The 27499-nt window shown below is 38.7% G+C and overlaps 1 protein-coding gene across 1 annotated transcript; it reads left to right on the forward strand.

Moving 5' to 3' along the window:
• Positions 1–663: 663 nt before the first annotated feature.
• snx2 (sorting nexin 2) lies at positions 664–27136 on the forward strand. Its single transcript, XM_085426347.1, has 15 exons — positions 664–869; positions 5370–5469; positions 5759–5919; positions 7712–7778; positions 8477–8520; positions 8869–9010; positions 10073–10151; positions 13019–13094; positions 16110–16223; positions 16918–17011; positions 17249–17454; positions 17880–18023; positions 25536–25616; positions 25710–25781; positions 26379–27136. The coding sequence occupies exons 1-15, from the start codon at positions 771–773 to the stop codon at positions 26427–26429; spliced, it is 1530 nt and encodes a 509-aa protein (XP_085282473.1). The 5' UTR covers positions 664–770; the 3' UTR covers positions 26430–27136.
• The last annotated feature ends 363 nt before the right edge of the window (positions 27137–27499 follow it).

The raw sequence follows: 27499 nt of genomic DNA on the forward strand, positions 1-27499 counted from the left end.
AAAATACAATATTGTTTAAGTAACAAAAATACATTTAAAAAAGGAATAAATCACTAGATGGATGTTTATTGGATATTGGATGTTTTTTTTAAAGAATAAAGTCGCAAATTATTTCTTTATTTTTCCCCTGACTAGTTGATGTAATTAAGTATTTATCTGTACACTCTAAAATTTTGATTTTCATATATCTAGCAGTACCTCTGCGCACATACAATGGTTATAATAGTGCATAATTATTTTATATAAAACCATTTATAAAAGCAGTTCATTTCTTTTTAATTGCATTTTTCTAAATGATCTTTAAAGAAAAAATACCATAAATGACTAAATCACATCTGTAGTTTTCTACTGGTAGCTTATATATTTCAGTTTAATTCGGTTTTTCTTTCTTCTTTAAATGAACTAAAATCCGTCCATTTTAAATATTTACTTTTTCTACTTATTATAATTTTCAATATAGTATTTACAATAAAAAAATTAAATAATGATACAAATAAACTTCAAAGAAAAGGTATTTTTCTTTCAATTTATGTTTCGTATTTTCGCAGAGAGGTTCCACAAACTCGTGGCGGAGTGAGTCCTCTTCTCTTTCCGCGCTGGCTCCCATAGGGATTCCTTTTATTGGTCACATGACAAACTGGGAAAACCTCCTGACTCCCCGCTCCTCCTCCTCTCGCCCTGTCAGTCGACTGTTTTAGGGCTGTGTGTGTGTCTGTTAGCTAGCTGCTAGCCATCATCACCACAATAAACTGCAGAAACAGAAGACGGATATGGCAGATACAGCCAGGGACGCTCCACCGGAGCAGACCGACTTCCATGAGCTGGAGGACGGGGAGGAACTGTTCCCGGAGCCGGCCACAACACAGGAGGTGAGGAGGAGGTGATGAGGGGAGGCCGAAGGGGAGCTGTGGCAGGCAGGGCGTGATGCCTCCAGCTGACAACAGATGGAAACTTAGAGGAGGGGCAGCAGGCAGGCTGGACACCTTAAAATCGCTTAATTTTTGAATGAAGTTTGGCGTGTGTGGAGGCTTCTATTGCATATATCTTTGCACTGTCATCATTCACGAAAACGGCTAAAAATGCGAGGTGTTGATACACCAGACGGTGGCCTTCTAAGCCACTGTTACAGGAGCCGATAAGGTCTATTTGGGCTGAGAAAAAGCGCAATGGAGGTGTGTTTTCTTGCAGTCAGGTGACAGTCACACAGGTGTAAATGATACATTCAAGGCGGATTGGAAAAAACGGAAAAACAATAGTTTAGCAGATTAAAGTTTCTTTGTTTCTTTATGTTTGTGTATCTGAGCTGATTAAAGACAGTGGTTAAAGTTTGAAATTATTATTTGTCAAAATTATGTAAATATACTGGTGAAAGCAGCCCAGAAAATCCAGCAGGCAGATTATAGTTTTTTGACAAAGTGAAGGGACACCGAAGATACTCAAAACAAACAAAAGAAGAAGAAATATCAAGGTCAAAATGTTGAGTAATAATATGTAAAACGGCAGTTTTACTAATGCTGAACTAGTTTGTTGTATAGGGCTTGGCTTTGATAAGATTTAGATGGCATTAGTGGTCATTATTCCAGCCTTTTGTTTGATCAGTGGAATATCCAGAGAGTAATTACTGTCAAATATTTGTTGTCTGCAGCTTCTTAGACTTAAAGGTTGGATACAGTACTTTGTGACACATGACAGCAAGCTGAACATTTCTGTGTTTTGGTGTTGACTAGATTTGTTTGAAAACGGAATCATTTTTTTTTCGTATTAGTGTTAAAATGTTTGTTTTTAAAGGGAGCTCAACAAAGCTGCAGCACAAACATTTGTAATGGCATTAAAAGCATAGACTGTAAATGAAAGATGGCATCATGTGAGCCCTCGCCATTTTGAAGCCTCACTTTTTGCATTTTGGCCACAACCATGTCAGGTTTTTGGAGGCACAAGTGGACGTATTTGGATGAGAGGGTGACATGCAAGATGTATGAAGAGTGAACAGTATGAAGCTTGGTTAGCTTAAAGTATTTTTAAAAACAAACTGAAGCAAAAGCTTCCTGTGTGTGCCACACAGCAGACCATATTATGTTTCAGATAATTGGAAGAGGTCACCAGCATCAACTTGATCGGGAGGTCCAGTTCAGTTAGCTAAAGCTTCTTGTGTCAATGAAAGTGGCCGTGCCCTTATTAACTTCATGATCATGGGAGGAAAAAAAGTTGGGTATTGACAAGCGCCAAGTGGCCCTTTGAGGAATTATAGATTTTTGCACCTCCTGTTCCCAGAGGTTGCTGCATGCATGAGAGAGCTTTTTTGTTCAGCTTTTACATTTGTTGATGTGTTCTTTATACCATCTTTGTCCTTTCTGACCATTTTTGACCAACCCGAATCACTGTGGTGCGTGTTTCAGCCTAAATAGAAACAGGCAGGTGCAGAAAAACGAATGAAGGAGCAATTTATATTCTCTTGTTCTATGATTAAGAGGTAAATAAAACAAATTACAAACCATGTTAAAGAATTTGCATATAGAAAAACAGGAGCTTTTCATAGTGTTGGAACCTCAAATCAGAAACAAAGTTACCAGCCTGCAGCAGGAAAGTGCAAACACACACACACACAGGTTCTCTTAAACGGGCCTCTTTTTGTCATGTCAACACTCTGGTTTTTCTTCCCGGTGATGATTGCCTTTCTTGAGTGTCACAACAGCACTCGTGTGTGTGTGTGTGTGTGTGTGTGTGTGTGTGTGTGTGTGTGTGTGTGTGTGTGTGTGTGTGTGTGTGTGTGTGTGTGTGATGCACTTCTGCACTTCCCCATCTTAGCAGCCTGGGTACAGTTTCATGGCCCACATGTTTCTTCAGAAGGACTAGTAAACTGACAGAGTGACCACTAACGTTTTAACTCCTCCTCTTTCCCGCTTTTGTTTTGGTTTGCAGGAAGGTGAAGCATATTCTCTCTTGTGTGTTTCTGATCATAATCCACTATGTATTTCCTCCTATTATCATTTCCCCCTTCCTTAAACGACTGCGATCCAGTCTGACAGTTCTTCAGAAAACCCACCCCTGGTCACACTTGGTTTTAGTTTTAGAAAGATGTTGATTGAAACAATAATTTTCATGTTTTTGTGCTGCAGGTTTTGCTGTTCTATTTTCTTGTAGTTTCTAGTAAATTGAGGCCCTTTAACGATTACATTTGAGTCATATTTTTTGTAAGTTTCGCATTTGATTTTGATTCAGGGTCCAGATCAGCGGTTAGTTTTGTTTTCATGAATTATCCATCAGTTTCCTGTGATTTTCCTCAAAGTTTGTTTAAAGCCTCACAGTTTTGTTGGAACTGTGCAAGTTTGAAACACTAGTTGTTGAATGGAAGCAGCTGCTCTGCTGTGTTTGTGTGCGTGCGGTGTTTCCTCTGACCCCTCTTTGCTTGCTGAGTAAGGAGGGAGGAAGCTCCTCGTTATCATCACTCATTTCCTCCTCCTGCCTCCACACTCAACTCTTTCTGTCCTCTCAGCTAAAAACTCTCCTTCGTTCGTTCTTCCCACTTCTCTCTTTCTGGGAGTCCAGCTGAGTTCTGTTTGTACAGGTGTGGTTCATTCAGTATTTTACCACCACACTGACCAGAGAAAGCTCCATCTGCCACCCTAATAACCGGCCAATCAGAACAGCCCTCACAGAGACAGCTCGATGTTGTTGCCCACATTGGCATTTGATTAAACTACCAATCCAACTTTGTGGGGGGCCTGGAGCCTATCCCAGCTACCACGGGCCGAGAGGCGAGGTAGACCCTCGAGGGGGAGTCGAACTCTGGATCTTGTTGTTGTGAGGCAACAGTGAATCAGTTAAACCTAATTAATCGGAACCTTTTCTCTAGTCATGTCATCAGCGTGTTAGAGATCAGGCGTTAAACTTGGAAACCTGCACATAAAATAATCTCCACTCCTAAAGCAATAAAGTTGCGACACACTCTACACAAGTGATTCATAAACTGTCAACTGCTCTGTGCAGTTGACAGTTTATGCTGGGAAGGAGTGTGTTTAGGTCACTGAGAATCACTTTCTTCTTCCCTGAAAAAGCAACGGAAGTGTCAGAAGACTGCATATGAATATGTAGAGTCTGTAGTCAGGATTGTTGGTGTCTTCTTCTTGTCTGAACAATCACGTTTGAGCACGCTCTGGTTGCGTGCAGGTAAATGGTTCTTGAGTAGAACAATGATGACCACATAAAGAAATGACCGCCAGTCAGTTCATCACTGTGAAGAATAGAGCTTATTAATTTGACACTGCTATCAAATCAGTACTCAGTATTTGCAGAATCCAAGATATCAGATTCAGTGATGGTGTAGCCCATTTCTCTGAAGTCCTTGTGATGTCTGTAGTGAGGCATGAGTCATTTCTAATCTTTGAAGTCTCTTGTTTCTCTGGAGGAGGCAGCCTGTTCAGCCTTTGTTGGTGCTGCTGATCGATCAGTTTTACCTTCAGTGTTTGTGGAGCAGCTGGCCCAGGCAGGAAGTCCTGTGGTTCAGCAGGATGGATGACACACACTGCTGGAACCTTTCTTTTTTCTCTTTTTTTTCTTTGCCTTGCTTCTTCTGTAGAATATGTTGAGTCTGCACAGCTTCTGTGCAGATGTGGCAGCTGCTCTCCTTCCACTTTTCTTCCGCGCTGGCAGGAAAGAACTTAAATTTGAGTCAGTCTGCTGTGACGTGAAAATGACACTCAGGCTCTGTGGAGTTCAGAAGTTTGCTGGAAGTGAAACAACGTGGAGTAAAGTGCAAACTCCAGCTTCAGTTTTAAGAGGAATTCAGTGGTTTCTGCTACACAGATGTAGGCTGTTGAAATTTCTGCTGTGCCTGCATTAGTCACCTTTTAACAGATACATATTAACCCATTAGAGCCCAGACCCATTTTTATTGTCAGGAAAAAACTTCGGGACAGTCAAAGTTGGAACTTTAACAGGAACTTTCCTCCATGTGTGAAGAGGCGATGACACACGTGTGACCCTGGGTTCTTATGAGTTAATATGAAGTCTGATTGTAGAAGCGGAGATTTAGAAGAAAACAGACAAAACAGTTTTGTTATGCTACTTCGAGACATTTTAAACTACTTTTTTTTTTTATTAAAGTCTTTGCAATACAGAAAGCTCTCCAGACTTGGATATTAATAAAGTATTTATTTAACTGAAATATCAATGATAGATTCTCAGTCTACCAAAATCAATAGGCGATGAAAGGAAGCAAGGCATGAAATGGTAAATAATTCAAATCTCTGCACAATAAGATGTCATTGTGCACAGAATTAGTACATGATATAATTTATCATCAGGTCAAAGCTCCTTTGTTCCTTGTTGCACAAGATCTCACACTTTTTTGCATCTGTGTTAATGTGCAGTCCCAACCAGCCAGTTTAGCTGCTGAGGACATCAGCACCAACTCAAATGGACCCAAGCAAGACTCGCTCTTTGATGACGATCCAGAGGATCTGTTTGCAGGTAGGAATCCACAAACTCACTTTCACATTAAAATTAAACTCCAGTGACTACAAAGAGAAGGACAGAAATCTATGCAAAAAGGACCTCACTGTTCACCGTCTGTGACCTCAATAAAGTTGTTCCCGATGAGCTTTTGATGAGCTGGATTCCCGTCTTGCTGAATACAGAATGATATTCATTTAGTAAATTATGGTTCCATTAGAGTCAAAACAGATGAGTCATTGGAAGTATGAAGCCTGAATCACACAGAGTCTCAGTGACTTCCTGTTGTGTCTCTGTGGTGTTATAGAAGCGACAGAGGAGGTTTCGTTGGACAGTCCAGAGAGAGACGTTCTGCTGTCCGATGGCCCATCGCCCGCCATCACCCCCATCACCCCTCCCACGTCCGTCATCACCCCTCGCATTGGCCACACCCACGACGACATGTTCACACACTCCTCATTTGATGAGGTAACGGCACTCAAAACTGGCTTTTAATACTCTGATAGCAGTTCCTCTAAAGTCTTTCTTAAACAAAGTGCTTGTGTATTTGTGTATTTTCAAATTGGAGCAAAAATTTAGTTCCTACATTTTATTTTAATTTAGATTAATTTCAGTCTCATGAGTTTGAGACTTAAAAGAACAAAAACATCTGTGACATAATTTTATTCTATTCTTCTTCTTTTATTATTGTGACATATTTATATTCTATTTTCTTCTTCTTATAAATTTGTTTATTTGTTCTAGAGCAAATGCATTTTCTGAAAGGCTCATTTTAATGCATTTTTTATCATCAAATTATAAAGGCCCGCAGGTCGTTTAACTTCTTGAATGTTTCTTTGTTATCTCAACAAAGGATTTCCAAATTGTGTGTAATAACTACCAGATTTAATAACTGTTTTATGGCAAGAGGCAGGTATACTCTCAGTGGGTTGGTAGACTGTCAGAGGTTTAGCACAGATTTAAATTATTTTACTTTGACAAATTTAAATTGCATCTTTTTGGCATATCGAGATGACTATAAGTGCTGGAGAAATCCATATAAATATTGTGATATGTGGTGTAGCGCCTGACTAGTTTCGCAGGTTAATGTGACACTGAATATGGTGTTCCTCAAGGAAGTATTCTTGGCCCTTTTCTCTTTTCATTGTATGTGTTCAGCAACATTATTACGTATAATATTGTCATTGCTGCTTGTATACGTAAAAATGTTTTAGAACGTCATGAACATAAAGAGAGGTCTTACATGTGGAATTAAAATACCAGAAAGACAGAGACTGAAGCAGCTGCTCTGTCTGAAGGCACAAGGTCCAGATCTGGTAACAATTTTAGACTCTGACCTGAATTTTATTAGACATTTTAATACAGTGACAAAAATGACTTCGAAACATGAGACAATTTTTAACTCCAGTGTTGCTGAAATGCTGACGCATACTTTTACAAGTGACTTAGGTTACTGCAGCTCACTTTGTACTTGACACCTTAAGAATGCTGACAGTTGGCGTTAATTCAAAATCCTGCTATACTTCGAACTCCAATTACTCGCTTATAAAGCCTTCAATGAAGTAGTAGCTTCCTTTGTCAGCAGTTGCCTTTCAGTTTATGTACCAACAATGCCTCTTTGATTATACTGCCTTACTCTTGAATTTAATGGCACTGAAGTGTGGAATGGCCTCCTTGTTGTATTTTAATTGCATTTTGAGCAGTATTAGAAGTTTGAATGGTGAGGATTTTAATGTTTTATTGTATTGTTATTTTCTTTATCTGTAAACCACTTGGGTTACTTTGCATGAAAGGTGCTAAAAATTAAAATTGGAATCATTGTTTCAAAACTTACATTTATTGGTCAGCTTGCATTCCTTCTGTTTTGGAAGGTGTAGTACTTTTTTTCATCCTTTCTTAAAGAAAACCTGCATTTATTTAGAAAAAGTATTTGGCAGAAAGTAAAGAAATCCCTGCTGAATGGGGAATTGTTCACACATATACTTCTGAGTGTTGAGTGGAGTCTAAAAAATAAATAAATCAGAAATGTTGTTTTGAAAAAGTCTCAGATTACACTTTATAACTTTCGATTTGATTCACATTTCTATTGTAATATTATCGGTTAGTAGCTAAAGGACATCAGTTGCTAAATATACAAAGTGCATTTTTTTCCCTGTTGTCTTCATTAAATATTCATCTTGCTGTTGTGCTGATGTCAGACACTAACACAATTTCCCTGGAGGAATAAAATTGGGAAACGTTTTGCTCCTATTTTCTGTAGATTGAAGAAGAGGAGGGCGGAGATTCTTTTGACATTCACATATCGGTGTCTGACCCAGAGAAAGTTGGTGAGTACATGGCTTCACATCATAACATATCCACGCAAAGATCTCCGAGATGCTTCCCAGAGCCAGAAATGCAACTGATTTTAGTGGCAGCATTACGAGACGGTTCTCTCACTCACTAAGCCTACATTTCCCATCAGCCCCCTGTTACTCTGCATTTCCTCTCGTCCGTTTCACATCAGCTTCTTCTGTTTTCATCAGCTTCCACCACAAATTGAGAGATGAAGAAAAATGCAGAGGAGACACCAACAGTCTGCTTAATCACAATCTTGGTCATCATGCAGGAAATTATTACACTAAGCATTAGCACTGGAGCTTTGCAGCCCTGCTAGATCCCTGAACAAACTCTGTCATTAGTTATTCAACAGGCACAGTCCCTTTAAATAAATATAAAGGTCAAACAAGGAACATTAAACAGTAAATTGCTGATGCTTGTCTATCACCGCAAGGAAACACATGAAACCAGTTTAACTAGTCTGGCACCTGATCAGTGTATTCCTGTTACATCAGTCAGATATTTGTCTTGGTGTATAATTACTTCTTTAACTGTGTGTGTGTGTGTGTGTGTGTGTGTGTGTGTGTGTGTGTGTGTGTGTGTGTGTGTGTGTGTGTGTGTCACTGGTTTGTGTAAATACTAGTGATGCAATTGAGTAATTAGAGTAATTATTTTAGTGTGAATCAGCTTTCTGTGTGTGTTCCAGGTGATGGGATGAATGCATATATGGCCTACAAAGTGACGACCAAGGTGAGATTTTTATACAACATATTCATATAATGTTGATTTTTGTTTAACATTTATTTTTGTCATTTTATATTTCTAACATAAAGGTGGTATAGCAAGGGGGACTTATCATTCTCTTTTTAAACATTGCTTTAATGTTCAGTTATCTTTAGCTAGGAGAAAAACATTTTACTAATCAAAAAATCAAATTTTTTAGTTATATTTTTACAAAAAGTATTCATTAAATTAACTCTTCCTAAAAGCAGCGATGGCTGAAAGCTTTAGAGGCCTGCCAAACTTATATTTCAGATGTTGTTTTCTTCTACTCATAATTTATCGTTCTCTGTCTTTCCTTTTATGTCGCTCCTTCAGACCTCCATATCCTTGTTTAAGCGAAATGAGTTTGCTGTAAAAAGGCGTTTCAGTGACTTTCTGGGTCTGCACAGTAAACTGGCCTCCAAGTACCTGCACATAGGCTACATCGTCCCCCCTGCACCGGAGAAAAGCATCGTAGGTGAGTAAATGCAGCGCGACATGCTGCACCTGCTCGACTCCTGGGCAGATTTCAGTATCTGCAAAAAAAATAAAAAAATCTCTTCATTAATTTCATTTTAACTGCAGTCTAAGACCTGCACAGATGAAGCAAATCAGTCATTAGTCACAACACTGGGACGTGATACTCATCCCTCAGCCTCACTAAGAACAGAGCATTTGGGTCCTCCTCACCAACCATTTACAGTGAAGTCCACAAATGTTTGAAAAGTGTAACAATTTTAACTTATTATGTGAAAAGAAACCAATCTATGATTTATTGAATTTACCTTGAACCCCTGAAAATACAGAACTGTCTATGTATACGAATGTCTGAAATTCCAACCCCGTGACTTCAAGTTGAAGGTCTGCTCTTTAACCGCGTCTGGATTGGTTCATTTCAAATCTATTTTGGCAATTTACAATTATGACGCTGTCCAAAGTGTCTATACTTAACAATGCTTTTCTGTCACACCTGTCAGAGGGTTTGTATCAAGATAATGTGGGCTGCCCAGAGTTAAACTGCACTGAGATAAAGCCCCAAATTAACTGTCAGGGAATGCCCTGTGAACTGAACCCTGAACCACTAGACACACAAATGTGTCTGTGCTCCCTGGAGCATGATTATCTGTATTAAAAATATCCTTAAATACATCTAGCTAGCCAACCATTTAATTTAGCAAAGGACAGTAGATCTGTATAATGAGCACATGAAAGAGCATGTGGTCCATAACACTGCTATTAATATATAAAGATATTACTTTAAATAAATAGTAATTTATTGTCATAATGTTATTAATATATAAAGTTTAATATGTATAATGTTTACAGGAAATTTCATGTATTAATGCAAAATATTCACTTACGTGGTTTTAATTTTTAATTAATACACTGAAAAACAATATTAATGTCGGAGAGGAAAAGACTACAAGCATGAGGAGGCTGTGAGAAAACTGACAACATATGCATGCATGTGTTCATGTAAATGTCCCGTCCTTAACCTGTTTGTTATTCAGTTATGTTAATGAGCTTCTCCTCTTTGCAGGGATGACAAAGGTGAAGGTGGGGAAGGAGGACCAGTCATCCAACGAGTTTGTAGAGAAGAGAAGGTCGGCACTCGAGAGGTATGAAAGATTGTCCTCAGACATTTAACGTGAAAAATGAGTGTTTGTGTGTGATGAGTGACCTGCTAGCGAGCATTTTCTGGTTTATTATCTATAGAAATCAGATTACTGGGAAATATGAATCATCACAGCCCACATTTGCATTGTATCATTATCATGCGGTGATGATGTAACGTTGGGAGCAGTTTTAGATCAATTATCTCTGATGCTCTCAAACACTAATGGAGGTCTAAAAATGCACATCAGCTGTTAAACACTGTTTGTTTTCCTTTTTTTGTGTTTTTTAATGTGTTAGAAAGTCAAGAATATTTGAGGATAAATATAGATTAAATTATTAGACAACCTGACCTGACTTTTTTTCAGAACGTCATGCAGTGTGACTACCTGACAATGAATCCACATTTTTGCATAGATTTGGCCTCTTAAAGATATGCAGGCCTAAACCTTTGATCAGCCTGTTTCAGTTTAAGGGTTATTTTCAATAAATTGCATGCTCAAAAAATGTTTTGTCACACTCCCGTTTCTTCTTGTTGCATGTTGGAGCTCTACTTGGAATCTTGTTACAACCCAACCATGCAAAATATGACTTTTTTCCATTATTCAAGTGGTCTTAAACATTTGATCAGGACTGTATCAGAAATATCAAGTTAATTCAATACATTTGCAACTTTTTTGTGGATGCTTTTAGTCTCTTTCTGGATATTTTGTATTTGTGGTAGATGTGCTAAATTTTTATTTATATCAGAGTTATTGTTATGTACAGCTGCACAGTTTGTTTTCTGTCATTGTTCACCCAGAATGATGATGAAATAGGTATTTAATTATAATCTGTGTGGTGTTTCAAAAGTCTAAAAATGTGAGAGAAACAGAGCTACCTTAAACAGGGGATTACAAATATAAAGAAATGACTTGGAAATGTAAAAAAAAAGAACTGAAGAGCTGTTGTATCAAACGTGGAATTCAGGCCTTTTTCACAGGAGACTTTTAATTTGCCTGAACCTTAAGCTGCTAAACTGAATGTAGCTGTTAGTGTTTTCAGACTGTAAATAAATGATGGTTAAACCACAAATATCAGGTGCATCATTATCAAAACCTCCATCTTTGTGTTTGTGTCTGTTTGTGTGTGTTATGTTGAATGCTGAGCAGTAAGGTGGAGGGAGGACGGGTGGGGCGGGGCTGACATTCTGCTGCCATTTACTGATGCTGTTTGATTGACAGGAAGGTCAGCCAGTGACAGCTGATGGAGCTCAGAGCTGCTGCTCAGAACTCCACCCTGATGGACGGACACACACACACACACACACACACACACAGTTAATAAGATCACATTAATAGAATTTTGTAAAGTTAAAAACAAGTATACGTTGTTTGAAAAACACATTTTTCCCCTCCAAAAGCAAATGCTGTGCAAACACCAAACCAACAATGGGAGAAGGTGGAGGGGTGTCTCCAGAATATAGAAATGTAAACTTTTGGAGGATTAAACAGTCCGATGGCAGAATAGAAGCCATCGTCGATGTGCTGAAAATGTTAAATACCTCTCTTTGTGGAATAAATTTAGCTCATTAAATCATGCACTCGTGTTGCTTTCAGAGCCCAAAGATTAGCACCCTGTGAGGGCTGCTGCCCGTCTAGAGCTCACTGCGTTCTCAGGCAGTTACCTTTGCTAGTCTCACATGGGCTCAGTTGGACATGACATGGACTTTGTACTGTGGTGCCGAAAAAGTAAAGCCTGTTTAGCATTATTGGATCAGACATTTCTCAAGGTCAGGTGTGGCATCAGTTAATAAGAGAGTCGAGAAGTGTAACAAATAGATGAAAAGATGGTCTACATGAGAAACCAGAATGGGTGGCAGGCCCGTCTCAAGCTACCAGTAATGACAAGGACACTAGCAAAAGTAGAGAAAATCCTGTCAGGAGGGATAAGAGTCTGTGCCCACCACCTGTAGAACCGTTCCCCTTATGGGGGGTTTTCTTGTTGCCTCTCTGGCACACCTGTTGTCACTATCATTTGCAACAAATGAGGGGCAGATTGATATCTCTTAAGTTTAACTGACTTTAAGTTTGCAGCCACACTTTAAAGATGACTAAAGAAGAGCCATAATTACTAAAATCATTTATTTTTCTCTGGCGGCTGCAGCTTCTCTCACACAACAGGGAAGATTCACTTCCCAGAACAAACCCACTCAGTGAGTTGGTGTACTGTGACATTGTTGAATAAAGCTCCGGAGACTGCTGAGGTGTTCATTCTTAATTTAAAAATTTCTTGCCTTTTCTTGCTGCTGTTGCTCTTCCTCTCTCGCCTGCTTTCTCCCTATACATGCACCACTGTTCCCTGACATGAGTTTGTCACTGGTCTGATTGACTCCCTGCAGTTTGATGCTTTTCTTTTTAACTTGTTACCTTTTTAGGAATGGTGATTTGTAGTAAAAGTCTGATACTGTGACAACCCCGACTTATAATATAAATTTTAAGACAATATTCCAAAATCCAGACTGAAATGCAAACGTTGCAAGCTTGATGATCCTGCCAGTTCTTGACCTATAAGCTGCCCATGATTTAGAGTTGTAATATCAGGAGCATCATCAAATATAAGTATTTCACAGCAGTGGTCAGATCAGAAAATGTGTAAAACTCCAGTGGTCTGTTTTGGATTCATTGCATAAGGCAGTGCTTTTCTTTAATTAGAGCTCCTTGAATGGCACGTATAAAAACAGAGCTGAGAATTGCAAAATAATGAGTTTAAACACCAGCCAGTCGTGTCAAAGAAGAAGCTGATTACTCAATGTCATCTGGGATGGCACCGGAAACTAAACTTCATAAAAAGAAAAGTTTATCTTCTGATTCATATTTCTTCTTGTTTTCAGATATTTGATGAGAACGGTGAAGCATCCCATCCTGCTGAAGGATCCTGACGTTCTGCAATTCCTGGAGAGCTCGGAGGTAAATAAGAAAAATTACACCTTTTGCTTGGAGATGTTGGACTCATCAGCGTCAGTCAGTGCAGGCAGGACTTCCGACAAACCTCAGCAAACTTGTTCATTATCATCACATCCCTGCGCTTCCACTTTTCCCTACTGAACTGATGTAGTTTTAACAGCAGCACTTCCTGCAGCCCAGTGTCTTTTGAATGTAGCGGTGGGCACCAGTCTGCATCATTATTTAGAAACTGCTTCAACGCTCCACTGCAGAAAATCAACACAACCTGCAAACCTGGAGTCAGACCTCTCTGTTCTATTTCTGGAGTTTAATTTTTACTTTAACGCTAAAAACTGAGTTAAAACTCTGAGCAGCACGTTCAGTTATAACATGCAGTTTGTTTGCGGTGAAACTTTTGAATCAGGTGAGCTGAAAAATCAATTTATTTCCCCACACAAGTGTTTGTCCATTTATTTTCCAGACAAACAAGAGATGGTATTTCATGCATTAAAAACGGCGAGCACTTCCACACTAAACCTTAATTGAGAGAAAACCTTTAGTGCAGCAAACTCTATGAGTAGCTGGAGCTGAGTATCGATATCCAGTGCTTAAGGATTTCTATGATGCATCACGCTAAAGCTGGAGACTGCAGAATAGTAAACATAGACTGTATAGAAAAGATGGTTTTAGCCACCGTGATGTCACTAACTCGTTAATGAAGTCTCGTTTTGAAGTCTTGATTTTAATTCAAGTTTATCTCACACTAAGGTTACCTGCACAGTGCATTACACAGACACAGATGTCTGCTAATTAGTGCCAAGTACATAATAGAATACTTTCACTCAACAAAATCCACCAACAGCACAAACACTGTACAGAGGTCCAGTTCACTCTCATTGGCTGAAGTCTAGTGGATTGCTAGCTACGCAGTTGATACAGATTTGATATTCAAACAGGCCTTAATAAAATTTAAAGGCATAAGTAAAAGCGAGAAAAACCATATACCTTTTAAAGCTGTCGCAAATGAAGTAAAAGGGAGCAGCCACAGCTTTATAAAGACTAAAACCAAAAGATGTGCCAGACTGTGAAGCTTCTCAGTTGCTTTTGAATCCAGTCTCAAGTGACGATTAGAGGAATGAGCTGAATGATTTCACTGTTAGAATCTGGGCATCGCCCCCTGCTGGACATTAAAAACAGTGCAAGTTATACAGGCAATGACAGCTGCCTATTTGTTCTTTTTTTTTTTCACTGACACTGGATTATCCACTAAAATCTCTTAACACAACTGCTGTGTGCTCATACACCTCATAGAACAGAGTTAAGTGTATAAGAAGTGGTTGATAAAGATGAACCAACAGGAACAATGAAATAAATAAACTAGAAATAGATTCAGCTAAATGTGTCAAATTAGCTGACATGTTATATCTGTCTGGACTGCTGTTGCATCTACAGTTGTACCAGCAACAACTGCTAATGAGCCTCACATCCATAAGAGACTATCTACTATTACACTGCAGGGAAACTAAGATGTCCTAACCCAACAACTGCTGTACCAATCTGATTTGAAAAACTCTTTCAGCATCAATAATCAAACAAATTAAACCGTGCATAATTTGGATGCATATGGTATTATTTATATAGTTTCATTTGCTATAATTGATATATTTTTTGCATATTTAACTGGGCCATCTGCACTGTTTCGACCGATCATGGTGGGCCGCCTTGTTATTGAGCCACCACAATTTGCCTAACAAGTTCCCCATAAAGGTTGTTTATCTGAATGTCCATAGGCCTGCTAGAAACAGAGCTACAGGATGACCATAGTTGAAAGATCAGGGTACTATTTTGATTCAGCCTGTGAGAACTAATGGCATCTATGTAAATGTCATCTTTCTTTAATCATACCTGAAGGTAGATTGCCCTAACAGAGCAAAAAACAAATAAAACCCTTTAAAAAAAAAAAAAAAGGCAAAAAACAGGTCCTCACTTTTCCAATCTCTTCACTTCTTTTTCCCAACCAGTGGCAAAATGTCCCAACCAGGTCAAAGCCCAGAGCCGCTGCTGTGAACAGAGCTTTCCAAAAACTGCCTCGGGGCTTAACAGCCTGCGGCGTTTTCTGTTTCCTTGTTTTATTGTCCACTCCGACAAATCCTCGGCAACATCGGATTCAAACTATCCTACCCCCGCCCCGCTCCCTCCTCTCCTCCCCTGCTACCCACCTGACTGTTGGTGGGATTGTGTTGTGATACAGCTGCAGTCGTTGGGTCCAGAATAAATGGCTTTGTGTCACAGATTTAACAGGTGAATTGCTCGGACGCTTGACCGAGCGTGTCGGTCCGTCTGGCCCGCTTAATGAAACACAACCAGAGGAGGGAGAGGTGGAGGGAGGGGGTGAATGGCACCGAGCTGCAATTGAAAGCTATTTTCACCTCCCACCTCAACTCATTTACCCTCGTCCCCCCCTTAACTGAGGGCCCCGGGGACGCCGCCGTCCTCCGGCTGCTGCTGCTCCTGCTAAATGAGATTGGAGTAGGGGGGGGAGTAAGCCGTCACAGGAAAACCCTGTATGTCTGGAAAAAGTAAACTTTTCCAGAATGAAGAAAAATGAGGCTGTTTTCAAATGGGTGTCCCAGCTTTTTCATTCTGATGCAAAGGATTCTGTGATGGATTTTGTAGCCGTAAAAGACGATCAGCACATAAAGAAGCTGCATTAAACCTGTTTGTAGCTAAAATGTGGTAGACAAGACAATCAGAGAGGAAAGGAGAAAAGACCAGAGATGTTTGGAGACGGAACCGGAACGAGAAACGATAGGAATTGAAAAGTAGCAGGGGAAAAAACTCAAGGAACAAAGTGATCAGGAAGGTGGAAACAATCTAAATCAAAGAGACGGCTATTAAACGCAACACATGCAGTAAGGATGAGACTAACGAAAAGCAGGAATAAGCTGAAATGTATGAAGAAATGAGCCAAATAAATATAAAGGTAATGAGAACCTGAGCTTGTTTGTTTGTTTGTTTGTTTGTTTGCTTGTTGTGTAGTTGCCGCGGGCTGTAAGCACTCAGGCTCTGAGCAGCGCCGGACTTCTGCGAATGGTCAACAAGGCGGCAGATGCAGTCAACAAGATGACCATCAAGATGAACGAGTCCGATGCTGTGAGTGACGAATAGAGAGGAAGGGGCGAAGGAGGAAAGGAGGAGGGATGAATAGAGAGACTGAAGGATGTACAGAAAGATGGGAGAATATAAGGAAGACAGAAAAGAGAGGAAAAAGATCATGAAGGAAGGAAAGAAGAAACTCGACTGGGGGAATAAGGACTAATAAAGAGTGTGGAGAGGTACTACTGAAAATGAGGAATGAAAAAAGATTAAGAAGGGTGAAATGAGAAGGAGGGAAGATGGGATGGAAACAAGAAAATAAGGAAGACTAAAATGGGAAGTGAAATGCATTTTAAAATATAAGGTGTGGGTAGAAATGAATAGGGAAAAGATGGAGGAGGGAGAAAGAAGGAAGTATAAACAGATGGTAGTGAGCCAGTAACTTAAGGAGGGACAGGAAGGACAAAAAGACAGAAGATTGGGAAAAATAAAGTAAGGAAACGCAAAAGAAATCTGGAAGTGGGGCGGAGCTGGGGGAAGGAAAGAATGAATGTAAAGCAAAGCAGGAAAATTAAATAAGGAGGGAAAGAAACAGCTGGATGAGCAAAGAATTGGAAATGGAGGCAGAGGTGAAAGTGACAAGAAAAGGGAAATAAAGTAGGAAAGATAACAGTAAGGAATGAAAATCAGATGGGAACACTGGATAAATGAAGACTGTTTTAATGGCTGGGTGTGTCTGTGTTTGTGTCAGTGGTTTGAGGAGAAGCAGCAGCATTTTGAGAATCTGGACGTTCAGTTGAGGAAACTTCACACCAGCGTGGAGTCTCTGGTCTGTCACAGGAAAGGTACGCTTAGTGTTTACCAAAACAAATGTGTTCTCTTTGACACTGTCTTCTTTGTTTTCCGTATGTAGACAGAGGCTGAAAACTGTATTAAGCCCAACAAAAGAAAACACCTGAAAGTTTTTAACATAGAAGTTAAAAATAAAAGTTCTGATAAAATGTCCGAACTCTTCCTCTGCTTGTGAGTAGAGACCCTGTAAAGTGGCTGACTCTTAAAGTCCTCCTCTCGCTCCCCTCCAGAGCTATCCGTGAACACGGCGCAGTTTGCCAAGTCGGCGGCCATGTTGGGGAACAGCGAGGACCACACAGCTCTGTCTCGGGCTCTGTCCCAGCTGGCTGAGGTGGAGGAGAAGATCGATCAGCTGCACCAGGACCAGGCCAACGCTGACTTCTACCTTTTCTCCGAGCTGCTGGGTGACTACGTCCGCCTGCTCACCGCCGTGAAGGTACCACTCATGACTGCCGAAGGTTCCCACTACAAACGAATGAGAGGTTAATCCGGACGTGCTGGAGCTAAGAAGCGTAGAACTACATCTGAGCTACATCTGAGCGACCAGATGTAGCTCAAGACTGTATGTCTGATAAATGGAGGATAAAACGATAGAAAGTGACATTTTTGTTTGTTTGTTTTTTAGCTTATTTTCTTCAATAAGATTTTCATTTTTTCATCGTTACAAATAAGAATGTGTTCTTAATGGCTGCATAAAGGTTACATCACTGCGCCATCTTGTGGTACAAGTGGGTTTTAGACTAATTCACATTACAGACTTGTTGGTCACAGCAGTTGTTTCTTCATGTTCTTTTGAGAGCTTTTGTTCATTTTTGATGGTTTTAAGAACAGAAATTACAAAAAGTGTGTGTGTTTGCTCAGGGTGTGTTTGATCACCGTATGAAGACGTGGCAGAAGTGGCAGGACAGTCAGATGTTGCTGCAGAAGAAACGGGAAGCTGAAGCCAAACTGCAGTTCACCAACAAACCAGACAAACTGCAGCAGGCCAAAGACGAGATCAAAGAGGTAAGACGGTCGTTTTGTGAAACATCATCACCAAAAATAACATTTACTATGATAGAAATGACAAAATATCCCATTAGAACACATGGGATCATCCCATTTTTGATATTTTTGCTCATCTGGTCATCAAAACTGTTGCTTTTTTTTTTTTTTTTTGATGCAATGATTTTCAGACTTTTTGCCCATCACAAATGGGAATTCAGTTTGAAAGCACACCCACACCCACACCGTGTCATCTGACATCTTTGTTTTGCCACACAAAGGCACTTTTTACAGCCCAACAATTTGTGCATTAGTGTCACAACTCTACTTTACATATTAGAACTTTCAGCAAATAATCTGAATTTGGTTATAATATTAGAAAAGTAAGACATTTCATTGTGTTTGGGGGGTTAAAGAAGCACCATCCACCTGTTGCAGACTGTGTTTTGGGGAATCTTACAATTTATGCAATTTTATGTGGCTTTTTTATTTCTTTTAAATCAACCCGTTTTGTTCACTTTTTTTTTTTTTCTGTCACCTTTCCAAACGCTTAATCGGCGTCCAGCTGTTGGTCTTGCTGCTTTTGGATCAGACGCAGCAATCACTTGAAGCCAAATTTCAGAGGAAATCCTTGATTTCCAAATTCCTCTGTCTTACCTGGCACCACCTTATCATTAGCCAGCTTCTCCCAAAAGATAATACACCTGGTCCTGAAGCTATAAGACTGACAGCTTTTATGATGCAGTTAGCTCTATTTTCTGTAGTTGGTGGGCTGCCTGCACAGGAGCGTCGTTTTAACATCCTCGCTGTCAGTCAAGGCCTCTGATGCGTCACCCTCTGATAATTCCGTCTAGTTTCCAAAATGAAAACACGACACACATAATTTTTTAAAATTTTATTTATATTGCTCGCTTTTTTTTTTTTTTTTTCTCTGATCTCAAATTGCCATCTTTATTCCACCTGGACCAAATTCCCGTCTAATTACTTTCTAAGGTTGGGTTTTTACTCTGAAACCCTTCCGAGTATGATTAAAAACATATGGTGTCGTTCAGGAGCGACTCTCCTCTCTCTGTGGTTTTGTTTCTGATGGGATGCCCGGTCAGGTCGAATAAATGCACCTTCACGGTTCATTCATGTGAAAATATTTTGTTCTTTTCGTCCGCAGACTTCACTTGAACTCGGTACGACAAACAAGAGCAGAAGAGAACAGAAAAGTACTTTATTAGAGCGTCTGTTGAAGCTGTCACCACACAAATTCATCCTCCGTGCTGTCTGTCAGGATTCAGCTCACACACACACACAAACAGAGACGGTCGGGGGGGGGTCTGCGCATTAGAGCCGAGCAGCTGTCAGATGTGGGGTTTTGGGTGGAGAAAGGGGGGGTTTTTTGGGTGAGGTGGGGGAGGCTGTCAGAAGCTGCAGACGAGGACAGATCACAGTAGAGTTACAACCAACATTTATTTGGAGCCGACGAGAGTTTTGCCGCCTGTCAGTCGGGTTTTGGTTCACGCTTTGACAACAGCCAACAGAAAACACACACGAGCTTTTTCTAAAGTCCAGAAAAAGAGTTTTACAGCACGCTGCTGCTGCTGAACCGCTGCTGCTCAACCACCGCTGCACACATCATGTTAAACATTGACTACGCTCTGCTGGATTTTAGGTAAATCTGTTTTATCCAATCCCAGCGCTTCATTTAAAGAGAACTTAAAATCAGGGATGTCCTTCTTTTTTTTTTTTTTTTTTTTTTTAAATGGTAAATGTTGTTTTTGGTTTTTTTTTTAAGTTTCTATTAGTTTTTGGTAATTTGTGTGTTTTTCTGTGCCCGTGCTTGCAGCATTAGTGATGTGGAAGAAACATTTCTGAAAGATTACATAAGGAAGGAAGTTGACTGTGGAGCTTAATGGGTCTCTGCTTTACTGCCATCCGTTAAAAACAACAGCTGTCGTGAACAGTCAACACAAAGTGAATCATATTGGGGTTTTTTTAATATAATGTCAGAGTGAAAGGAAGTTGTTTTTTTAAAGCTATGACGGAGCTGAACCTCCATATTCCAGATCAAGATGAATAATCACACAAAAAGAAATGCAGTATATCAGAGGTTATGGTTTAATAGCTCATGACTGGGTCTTTATATCCATACCTGAATGCTGTTTGACCTAAACGGAGTCTGACAAAAGTTGCCCCCATGTGTGTGATTTTGACCTAGATTTCTTACTGCACTTCTACTTCCTCTCATTCCTTCAGCGGTTTTTTTTTTTTATATTCCACTTGGCTTCTTTATTCTAACACACAGAATTAACTTCAAACCTGAATGTCATCATAAGTTTAAGTTTGCCTTTAAACAGCTTTGCCTGGAAAAAGGATGCACAGTGGATGTAGCAATAAAAGCTTTCTTGTACATTTATGGCCACATTAACAGTGTGCTATGATACAAGAGTCTATTTAATGTCAGTATGACTCAGTAGATGAAAATCAACTATGAAAATTATGTATAATTGGTGTTATTTTGGGCTGTAGTTTCCTCTGTCACAGAGATGTGGACTAGTCTTTGGTGAACAGTCAGATTTTTAACCCACACTGCCCCCTGTGGGCAACACACTGAAATAACTATCAGAGTCTGTGAATCGGAGTCTGAGTTTTTTTTCTAAAATAATCTAAATAATCTTTTTTTTGCGCCAACACATTTTTTTTCCCCACACTCAATTATTATTTTATAACACAAATGATCATTTCTGAGTCATTTTATTCCCATTTTTAAAAAAAGCTTTTATTCTTTCTAATTAATTTGTCTTTTTTTTTTTAAAGAGTTGCATGAATGGTTTGATCATTTTTATGCTTAACAACATTTCATCCTTATTATTGAAAGGTAAAGAAAAAAAGAGCATGAAGGGAATTTTTTGGGACACACAATTACTATTAATTAACCCCAAATAATTAATTAGTTCATTTCCAAATTAACAGGATATTTTAACAGACTTTTAAATTTTTCGATTAAGGGCTTTCTTCAGTTTAGGAAACTTGACGTTGTTTTATAAGAAACAAGTCTTCCTCCTGTGTGATGTTTAACACATTACAGCTAAAACAAAAATATAATATATATAGATTCTTTTTTTTTTTTTTTTTTTTTTTTTTTTTTTGGTGGTGGTGATTTCCTTTCTTCACTAGATGAGATCAGAAGGTTCGTATTTAGAAACCATTCTCGGTGAAAGACGCTCACTCTTCATCTTTTCCAGCCGTGGTACGACAGCCTTTTAAGGAACTCACTTGTTCTGCTTGTGTTTGCACTACAGGGTCCAGAGGGACTTGGGTCTAAATTAAGTTCTGTAGGATGGTTTTACTCTTTTAAAAATGCCCCTTCTGAGGTTGTGGTGCTGACTGATTGTTTTGTTTTTCCCCAGTTTTATATCAGATTATTTTTGGTTTGTTTTTTGAGTAACTACAGTTAAGGAATAAAGTAACCAGATTACATAAATAGTGGAGACAAAATACTTCCTCTCTGTACTCTCATGTCTATACCTGTCTGCAGACATCTTCACCAAGTCCATCTACACAAACCCATGTACATTAAAGATGATATGCATTTAATTGAACACTTATTTTTCTTGTAAAACAGAGAAAAATAGCAAGGAAACCATTCCTCCCAACAACCTAAAATCCCAGACTTCATCTTTATTTCTACGAACGTGTTATTTATATAGAGAGATATCTTTTATACTAATTTAGTTTGCATACAAAATAATTAGGATGGGCCTTTCAAGAGCACAAACTTTCTAGATGGAGAGGCTACATGTTTTTCTTATTTTCTGAGACATATATGCTGTTACAGTGGTGCATACTCAAGTTTCAAATGAGGTCAGTATATGTGCAAAATCCCTGTGAGCCAAAAGCTCAGGCTTCAGACCGCTCGAATCTGTCTTGGCTCTTAATGGTGTCAGTGAGCGCAGATATCCCATATACGGTCATCTCGGGCACAAAGAGCCCTCACCAACCTGCTGTTCAGACCTTTGGTTTGTTTGGGGCAGTCGTTCAAAAGTTGGTTTAAAGGAAGGGTGTCCTTAAAGGGGAGGGCCCAAAACTTGTTTCAGATAGTTAGCGGGTACACTGGAACACAAATGCACCCCCCAAGATGAAGATTATTTTAAACTATGAGTCATGAAAAGCTAATCTGGAAGAAGCCAAAAATGTCTTCAGGAAATTTTAAACCTTTTTGTCATCATGTTTACTACTGATCTTTTATGATGATGTCATTTTGGCCATTTGCCTGCTGGAGCAGTACAACAAAAACTGGCAAAAAAGACATCACAGGTATTCAAAGCATTTAAAAGAAAAACATTTAGGCTGTTAGTGAATGTCTGGTGGATGGACAATCAAGCTGTTTTGTATTAGATTAGAAATATTTTATACACTGATTACATTTTTAAAATTACATGTTAATTAGTGAACTTTTTGCTCCTCCTTCCAGTCTTTATGCTAAGTTAGGCTAACATCACTCCATAGTGAACACACAGATTTATGTTTTAGAGCCATCTGAATATTTCAGTCCATAAAATACTTATATTATAATATTTTCCAGTGAATGTGTCACATTAGATAAAATCACGAGCGAGACGTATGAAAATACAGTAACATGATCAAAGTGTTGAATTAAATCTGCAACTATCTAACTAGACATAAGCTGATAAATTATGTAAAGACATGCTCAGCATTTTTATTTTGTGTTGGAGGGAGGATTTCCTTTCCTTTCAGTGCCTGCATTTCTCCTCTGTGTTTTTGCTCATGTCTCTGGATCTTCCTCTATGATTTTGGAAGCTCTGAGCATTTTTTTTCCCTGCCTCTTAACTTTTGTTGCATTTTTCCTGCCATGCCTTCCTGCAACCAGGAGATTGAGGAGGTAGGACCTGCCCTGTCTGTCTGTCCATCCATCTCTGTGTTCACCTGCCCGACCGCCTGCTTCACACCTTTGAGTTGCTTCTCTTTGCTGTTTAGTTCTCATATTTATCAGTATTCATTTGTGGCATATTGTCATGTTACCCTTTTTTTTTCTGTTTTGCTGTTATGGCCCGTCACATGAATCAGACCGTCAATCTGAAGAGTTTTCTTACAGCCATCAGGTTTTGAACCAGTTTAAAGTTTCTCTCTTTGGGACCAAATGTTGACTCAAAACTTTCAGTGAATGGACAAACTCTTTCATGTGACATCGAGTAGTCTAGTGATACCCAACCAGACACGCTTGTACCACAGATCAGGTTCGCTTTGGTGATTTGAGCCATCTGCAGCTATTGAGACTGAGAATGCCCAACTTAAGTGTGGATTAAATGTTAAGCATACAGGAAAAAATGGTAGCTAAATCAAATAAAAAGCCAAACGTACCTTATTACCGTATTTTCACGACCATAAGACGCACTGTGCTAAAAGGCGCAGTCTCAGTTATGTGTGCCATTACTGTATTTAACACACACATAAGGCGCACTGGATCATAGGGCGCATACAAGTACCGTATGCGTATTTAAAAATAAAGCGGGAGCAAACCTGAGTTCGGTACCTTACTCACATTTTTATTACCAGTAATCGTCATCATCAACAACACACAAGCATACAAGTGTGCGTATTTAAAAATAAAGCAGGAGCAAAACAAAGTTTGGTACTCACATTTTTATCATCAATCAAACCCATCGAAGTCCTCATCCTCTGTGTCTGAATTGAACAGCTGCGCTAAATCTCCATCAAACATGCCAGGTTCACTTTCTTCACTGTCAGAGTCACTTTCCGTGCCGTGCGGCTCCTCGGAAATGATGCCGGCTTTTGCGAAAGCTCGAACAACAGTGCCAGCAGACATGTTAGCCCAAGCATCTACAATCCATTGGCAAATTGTGGCGTAACTCGCCTGGCGCTGCCTTCCACTCTTGGTGAAACTGGTCTCCATCGGTCATCCATCGCTGGATGTGTTTGTCGCCGATGTGTTTGCTGCAGTAGGAGCGGAAGATGGCCAGCTTTTCCTTATAATCCGCTGGAAGTTGCTGCGCTACCGTAGTCCTGGTCCGGATGGAAAAATGGCACCGTTTCATAAAAAGTGAAAGTGAAACTGCTTTTAGCCGAATGGTGACCGTCGAAACGCTTCTCCCGCTTGTTCTTTGCTCGATGATCGCCGTACTTTTTGAAGAAAATCTAAGACTTTTAAATGCGCCTTATGGTTGTGAAAATACGGTAATTGCTCAAATAAACAATGCTAGCTGGACCAAAGTGCCTTATTTATATGAAAGCAAGCTATGAATTACAGACTGACTGTTCAGTTGTCTGAAAAATATCATCGAAATCTAGCTTTTATATAATTAGTGGTGTTAGTATTCGGTTCAAATTGAATTAAATGAGAATATTTGCGACCTTATCAAAGGGTACATCCGGCAGGAAGGTTGGGAATCGCTGATCTAATCAAAGTCTTTATAAGCATCCTCATAGCTTACATCATAGTTTTTCTTGTTTAGTTTAGTTTAGTTTAGTTTTTTTTATCCATGACCACATAACACATAATAATTTAGTTAAGTTTCATTGTTGTTTTATCCTTTTTAAAGACTTACTGAACTACAACTGTCTGTTAATTAAATATTAGTAACCTTAATAAAAAAAACATGTAAAGTATAAAAGTCAGCTCTGCTGAGTCAGTTCTTAACAGGGAAATGTGATTTAGGTCTAAGCTCTTTACGAAAACAAATAAAATGCTAAAGTCGTCTTTATGAGCACCGGATCAAAGATCAGGATGAAAAATAAAAGTATGACATTAATTTGTTTCCTGTATTAGCTTAAAAATATATTAAAAATATATATTTTCACAGTCAGTCGTTCATTTAAACATTATTTTGTGTTCTTAATTCCTTTTTTTTTAACACAAAGGAAACTAGTTTGTATAGAACACTTTAGGTTATGTACGACTAAATAGTTCTTCCTGTTATATTTAGGGCGCAGAAATGTTGGCATGAAAAATATCGTGTAGATGAACCTGTTACTGACATAATCAGTGTTCAGGTATTTGCAATGTGTCAAATATGCTCACAACATTTCCTGTGATAGATCCCATTCTAAATCATAGATCCCATTCTAAATCAAGTCCCAGTTGGATTTACTTCAGAACATTGTTTCTGTTCCAGCTTTTCCAGCAGGAGTTTTAATAGACAAAGTGGGCATTTTCAAATTTCATGCTTAAGATACATACAAGTTACAGGTGCACATAAGTCAAATCTGATTTTTTTTGGTTAAAATATGTCTTTGTAAACTTCAAACTATCAGTAACAACATCAGTAATTACTGATTGGTATTGTCATATTGTTTTTTTTCTTATTTAAACTGGCATGTGAAATCAGTCATCTAGAACAATCCTAATTATGATGCAGTTTTTAAAGCTGCACTTTTGCAGAAAGGCATTAAACACTTAATAATAACCAGCAATGTTTCTAAAATATGACAATGAAATTTAGAATTACAGAAATATTCTAAATGTAGTTTTCTCTTTTCCCTTTTTTGTATGTATGTGTGTTTCAGCTGGAAGGGAAGGTCCAGCAGGGCGAGAGAGATTTTGAGCAGATTTCCAAAACCATCCGCAAAGAAGTCAGCAGGTTTGAGGTGCGTGGGTGAATGTGAATATGAATCGGTGAACTGTTAAATGATGAAATGAGGTGGGCAAATAAATATACTTTTTATGTCATTTTCTAACAGAAAGAGAGAGTGAAGGACTTTAAAACAATCATTATCAAATACCTGGAGTCTCTGGTTCAGACACAACAGCAGGTAAACAAAACTGTTAGTGACATTTTTCATCACAACTAAAATACTCTCGAAACGCTCTTTTAAATATAAACTTTAAATTAAAAAAAAAACTTTTGTGTTAAACTTTGTAAATATCATTTATTGATATGAAAATTAAAAAATGTTTAATTTTCATTTGAGCAAGATACATATTTTTTGTGTAAAAACTGTCTGAAAATTGCACTTTTTCAGAAAAGGTAATTACATATTTAGAATATAAGATAAAATAAATTGCATATCTGAGTACTGAGGACTGATGTCAAGCTATAAATTTTGGTGTCTTTTATTTGACAAAGAAAGATTAAAAACACGGATTCTAATTTAGAATATAAATAGTTATATGCTTTATACAAATATTTAGCACTTGTCTCCATTTTAATTGTTATTTTGGGAACAGTTATGCAGTTAAAAGTAAGGAAATTACAACCCAAAACCAAAACAACAAAACTGGCACCTACAGGCTTCCATATAGTGTGGATGGAACGAACAAAACAAGTTTTCCATAAAAATGAAAGAAAATGCCTTGTGTTTGTGTTTGTCTCCTAACTGAATATTTCTTCACTTTTTTTCCTCTTTCAGCTGATAAAATACTGGGAGGCTTTCTTACCTGAAGCCAAGGCAATCTCATAGAATCCGATCTACTCACAGACAGTCCTGACTGGCTCTTGTCAAACTACACTACCCATAATGCACATGTCCTCCTGGGTCCTTCCTGCTCCTCCTTATTAAGCTCAGAGTAAAGAAGAGAAGTGAGGCAGCAAATCAGCTGAAATCTGATAAAGTTCACAATGTTTAACTCCTGCCCCCCCCCCCCCCCCCCGCCCCCCGCTGTGCTGCGTTCATGTCACGACTGAGGCTTTGGAACATTTAGAATAATACCTTAGGAATGCTGATACACCAAAACTGATTTCTGAGTTCCCTTATTCATTTTTATGAAGTCTAAAATCTGCAGGGAGCAATTCTTTGGGTTGAAAAGTCGTATTTTCGTAATAATGTGAACGCAGCACGGGTTATGGCCCTGGTGAATTTTCTTTTCTTTTCTTTTTTTTTTTTTCTGTTTTTAAAAATTCTGGTTGATTTTGTTTCTTTCCTTGTTGTGCATGAGGAAAAAGGTGATTGCAGAAAGCTATTTAAGGGCTTTTTACACAATAATGATCAATATTCAAACTTTTGACTAAAGAAAATTTTTGTTTTTGTTTTTCTCCATAAGCTTAGCATTTGAAGGCATGTTTCCACCTTAAAAATGTGGAACATAATTAACATATATTTGAGATTTGAACTGATAAAACAAGATATTCCCTTAAATAAATAAATAAATAAATAAATAAATAAATAAATGAAAAATAAATTGGTAATTTTGAAAAAAGGAATTCATAAGAACAGTTTCTTTGAAGAAAGCGTTTTGATCCTCTCAACCGAAATATTGTGTCTTTAGTTAAATGAAGATATTTACTTTTCATTTCTTTTCTGATTTTCTACTACCCACGAGTGCTGGCAGTTAAGGATGTTAGGATTTCTGCACCTCCAACTTTAATCTGCCATTCCCAGTGACCTGTGGGGAAAAACAAACAGGACCCCTATGCCCAGCTTACCTTATCGCCAGTTAAATTTCATCCAGTTTAAGTCACCAGTTTATTTTACTGGAGGAAGTTTTTGCCTATTTTTTTTTTTTAAACAGTTCAAACTGCTGAGTCAGAATA

Source organism: Rhamphochromis longiceps, linkage group LG12 (genome assembly GCF_057381845.1).
Source record: "Rhamphochromis longiceps isolate RC_006_pf linkage group LG12, R_longiceps_female_GT1.1, whole genome shotgun sequence".
NCBI classification, from domain to species: domain Eukaryota; kingdom Metazoa; phylum Chordata; class Actinopteri; order Cichliformes; family Cichlidae; genus Rhamphochromis; species Rhamphochromis longiceps.

Coding starts and splice junctions, on each gene's coding strand:
- snx2 (XM_085426347.1), top strand. CDS start 771: ATGGCAGATACAGCCAGGGACGCTCCACCGGAGCAGACCGACTTCCAT. Junction 870..5,369: donor AGCCGGCCACAACACAGGAG/GTGAGGAGGAGG, acceptor GTTAATGTGCAG/TCCCAACCAGCCAGTTTAGC. Junction 10,152..13,018: donor AGAAGGTCGGCACTCGAGAG/GTATGAAAGATT, acceptor TCTTGTTTTCAG/ATATTTGATGAGAACGGTGA.